General features: G+C 33.4%; 1 protein-coding gene and 1 long non-coding RNA gene across 2 annotated transcripts; both read right to left on the minus strand.

The window, feature by feature from the left end:
* Nucleotides 1–295: 295 nt before the first annotated feature.
* On the minus strand, nt 296–2,019 carry LOC141483978 (uncharacterized). The gene is made up of 3 exons (XM_074179117.1): nt 1,919–2,019; nt 955–1,541; nt 296–894 (listed from the first exon to the last, which is right to left on the minus strand). The coding sequence occupies exons 2-3, from the start codon at nt 1,156–1,158 to the stop codon at nt 559–561; spliced, it is 540 nt and encodes a 179-aa protein (XP_074035218.1). The 5' UTR covers nt 1,159–1,541; nt 1,919–2,019; the 3' UTR covers nt 296–558.
* A 1,007-nt stretch (nt 2,020–3,026) lies between these two features.
* LOC141483979 (uncharacterized) lies at nt 3,027–4,219 on the minus strand. Its single transcript, XR_012466397.1, has 2 exons — nt 4,103–4,219; nt 3,027–3,519 (listed from the first exon to the last, which is right to left on the minus strand). It is a non-coding gene; the product is annotated as an uncharacterized lncRNA (long non-coding RNA).
* Between the last annotated feature and the right edge of the window lie 520 nt (nt 4,220–4,739).

A 4,739-nucleotide genomic window follows, 5' to 3' on the forward strand; every position in this document is an offset into this window, starting at 1 on the left:
CCATCTCAATATAGGATGTAGATTTTTTTTGATCTGTGGCATTGACGACATTTAATAATCAATGCTACAATCATTTTAATTTTTTCAGAGATTGAAAATAACTTTCTAATTGTTACTTTTATATATTTTTTAAATAATCAGATTTGCACTTTTAGTTATGAGTAGAAAGTAACATACATAAATATTATTTGTTTTTTAGAAATAAAAATGACTAATCATTACTTTCCTTATTTATTTTTCAAAATATAAAATATACTTTTTTACATATAAATAGAAATTGCATTACATAACTTTATTTTGTTTTTTTAAACTAAATGATTAACTGATACATTCATTATTCATTTTTTCAAATATGAATAATCAATTTTACACTTTTAAATATGACTAGAAAGTGACACTCACATATAACTTTATTAGCAACATACAAAAAAAATATTCACAAAAGATTTATTGGGGGAGATTTCTCGACACGATTGCTCTGAATAATACAGATATGAAAATAATATAGAAAATATTATGATACATGTATTGCAAATGTATAGGGAGAGATAAAAATTTTTACAAGAGATGTAAGATGGAATTTTCATGTATCTCCTTACTGAAGATTTCCAATTGTCGAATTTTGGGAGAAAGTTTTTTCATGTGAGCAGATCTCTCTCGTTGAGCTGCTCTCATTTGTTCACATTCCAATTTGAGGAGAGAAACTTGCTCTTCCAGTTCAACAAGTTTTTCCCTCTTCGCTCTATATTCCGTTTCGAAGCCATTGTAAGCGTGATACATCTCTAGAAATTTGTCTCTCCTGGATCTCATAAATGAAAACCAATCGTCTGATTTTTCGAGGTCAATCGTTGGGGGAGGCGTGCTTCCAGCACTAACATTGTCGTATTCAGGAACCTGTGGAATGAAAGGATATGATGAACTAACATCTTGTCGCGTTTGAGTAATGATAATTACCTGATGGAGTGATGTAGAAGGTCCTGCTATGACTTCCATCTCTCTCACTTTTATCGACTTGACTTTATCCCTTTTTTCGTGTTTCGCCTTGTGTCTCCTTCTAGATGGCGACTTCGAGCTAGACTTTTTAGACTTCTTCGCCTTCTTCATTATTTTTTCATCACTCTCCATTTTTTTTCCTTTTTCGTCTCTCAAGGTCATCATCCGAACTGTTCTGAATGATTGAACTATGTGGAGATCCCATATTCTTCGAATATGTTTCCTCCATCTCTAATATGTTACTCACAACAGTTTGTGATAAGTTCGGAAGTGACTCATCAAGATTCTGGGTGTGAGTCGCCATCACATCATCAATGTTTGAGGGATTGTCATTCATCTCCACATGGTTTGGATTTAATCCATTCAAAAATGATTTAGCATTGTGCATCTGCTGAATGGAAGTCATCACCGGTTGTGGTATCTCCCCGCCTTCCTGAATGATCACGTTCTGGTGGACAATTACATCCCTGCGCTCCATTTCACACATTTCTGATCGGTTCACAGAGCTTGATGGTTTTAATAAAGCTTCTTTCAACAAAGACATGGTTCTGAAATCAAAAAATAATAGACAATATAATATGATTAAATTTAATTAGCTAACAAAAGAGTTTTCATCTTTTCTTTTCATCACCTTGATACAAAACAGTGGAAATCTTTCAGAAAAAGCAATTTCAAAAGAGGTAACTATATACGAAGAAGTAACTTTTAATCACAATGTACCCTTTCTAAAACAACTACTTTCAAAAAAACATTGAATTACATGAAACAAAAATTACATTCAAATCAATTACTTTCATATGAACACTGAATCATACAAAAAAAAATACTTTATAGAAAAACAAAAACCGTTCTTTACCAAAATTATTCTCATCTTAAAATATAACCTTTTCAGTTTGATATGAATAATATAGTAGGTTGTACTTACATCGAGATGAATTTTCAGCTGCTAAGATTTGAAGGCTTTGATGGAGTTGCTTCACCTGGCTGCTTTATTGAACTGAAAGGAAGAAATAAATTTCAAAAAAGAATTCCATATAACATCATCAAAATCTCAATGACCTTTTAGAAAATTTCAAACTTGTTTCACACTTTTCAAGGTTGTATTACGTTCACATAAAAACAACTACTTTCATAGAAAACAATGAATTATATGAAAAAAAAATCTGAACTAATAATTTGATATGAACACTGAATTATACAAAAAAAAAAATTTGAAACTGAAAAGAAGGAAGAAATTTCAGACAAGAATTTCATATATCATCGTCACATCTCAACTTCCTTTCAGAAACATTCAAATTTTGTTCAGAATATTCAAGGTTATATGTATTAAGTATAAATAACCGTTCTTTACCAAAATTATTCTCATCTTAAAATATAACCAAAAATTGAAACTATTGAATCGCATCAATAAAAATTCTAATAATGCTAAAGTGAAGGTGGCTTATCGTATGTGGGACCTTTATGAATTAACCACACTTCGTGATACATCATCAGATATATGGGCTGTGAAGACAACCAACAGTCTCGAAAGACCACGATATATCATTATCGGCTTTCAAAATACTAATCAATCCGAAAATATATCAAAAGATGTAACTAAATTCTCACATGTGAATATTAATAATATTCGACTATCTCTGAACTCTGAAGTATATCCATATGAGCGTTGGAATCTGGATTTCGATAAGAAGTTAGACTCATCAGCCTACTATGCATATGAAAACTTCCAACGCAGCTACTACGATAAAATTATAAGTGAGCCGATGATGGATATTGGCAGCTTTCGCAACAATCAACTATTCATCATCGACTGCTCCCATCAACCCGAAGCTATGAAGTCATCCACTGTCGACATCAAAATAGAATTTGAAACACGCAAGGTGAAGTTTCCAGCAAACACCAAAGTATATGCACTCATCCTCCACGATGCTGTTTTATCATATAATGCTCTTAACGGCTCTGTTCAGACTGGATTATAATAAGATTGACATGTAATTCATCATGAAATATTCGATAAATAATAAAACAATCAATAATTATTTTTTGTCTTTTATTCACTAGATATAGGCAAATATGCAACATTATTTTATTCATACCATATACAACAGATTTCAATTATTTACATCACCATCAGTTAATGATTCTTCCAGTTGTGGGTTAGGACTTCGCGGTTCCAATTGATATTACTCTATAATATTCTGCGGCAGGTATGTGCATATATCGTAAAGAAAATGTTTCAAGTCTGCTTCAATTATTAGCTCACAGAAGTCATCCAAATTCCTGCTTCCATACGAATATTTATGACACAATGCCACACCAAGTTCATACTTTTCACTAAGCTCCAAAAGTTTTCGCACCTCCTCAGCATCATAACATACACTTAAATCATAATTTGATGAATGTAGAGCGTCAAAACTCAGATCAGCCATTTCCCAAGCCATTTTTCTTATGGCAGAATCCAAATCCACAGCTTCCGGCCACTCTTGTGCTGAATATTGCATCCACATATTTGCAGAATGAACAGCTCTGAAAAAACAAAAATCACATTCATTAGTTTGGGAGATATATTGTGAATGGAAAAAAAAACACTCACTTGAAATTTGGCCATGATTGAAGCGAGAGAGTTGATACATATTTCATATAAATAAACCATATTTTCACTATTTACAAAGAGAATAAAGACACAATCAACACCATCAATCTAAAATATCAAATTTTACCAATGAGCGGGTCTTGGCACCAGGATAATCCTGAGAACTTTGACCCATATATGTAAAAATGAATTTAGATTTGGTTGAATTCACTTCACGAATAATGTCCTCTGTGAATTGCTCTGTGACACGTTTTGGTAGCCACGATTTGAAGGAAGTATTGCTTTCCTCATTCAATAAAACTACTTGGATGGATTTACCATATCGTGTAGAAAGCATAGTCATTTTTTCAATTTTATAACCCTTATCGACAATCAATGATGTTATGGATCTCTGCTCTAAAACTTCATTTTGTTGATTAATTGCAAAATTAATCTTTTCAATGTCAAATTTCAAATTATCCATTTCAAAAAAAAATAGTGGAAATTACAGTTTAAGAATATAAAAAATATGTTCACCTCTATGACGATGTCAACACTCACTACTTGGATTGCTAGTTACTTCTCGTTATCACCTTGAAACTCAACAAATACTAATCACCTATTCGAACACTTGAGATTATATGAACTGAATGTGAAAGTAAAATTATCAGGAGGGAAGGGGTTCAAGGTTACATCTTCTTTATATTTGAGCTCATGTATCAAGGGCAAAGCCGGTTGTCTATCCACACTTTGTGTTTAAGGTCATATGACGTGTTCCGAGGTCAATATCGATCATAATTTTCTCCCAAGGTCATATGACGTGTTCGTAGCTCGAAATCGCTTAGGAAATTTCCAAGGTCATGTGACCATGCAAGGCCAAATCATAGCTGTACAGTAAAAAGCGGTTCACGGTCATGACATCACACACATCTCAATGCCAGTCATGGGCGGAGAGTAAAAAAGGGGTTTCACCTCATCATGTTACACACAACTCAAGGTCAACTCATAGGCAGAAAATAAAAAAACGAATCAAGGTCACAGTCAGTGTTGTGGATCTAGGGGGGCATAGCCTTGGGGGGAGGTCCAGACCCGTCTTTTCCCCTCTACTGATGTCGTCTTGTGGATGTCCTCCGGGATCCAGAGTGAGGCTTTGGTAAGCTTTGGGAGCTTATCC

Source organism: Leptinotarsa decemlineata, unplaced genomic scaffold (assembly GCF_025532065.1).
Source record: "Leptinotarsa decemlineata unplaced genomic scaffold, Ldec_3_MD MMD2_tig00004307_RagTag_RagTag, whole genome shotgun sequence".
Classification (NCBI taxonomy): domain Eukaryota; kingdom Metazoa; phylum Arthropoda; class Insecta; order Coleoptera; family Chrysomelidae; genus Leptinotarsa; species Leptinotarsa decemlineata.

Coding starts and splice junctions, on each gene's coding strand:
- LOC141483978 (XM_074179117.1), bottom strand. CDS start 1,158: ATGATGACCTTGAGAGACGAAAAAGGAAAAAAAATGGAGAGTGATGAA. Junction 895..954: donor CTTCTACATCACTCCATCAG/GTAATTATCATT, acceptor TTCATTCCACAG/GTTCCTGAATACGACAATGT.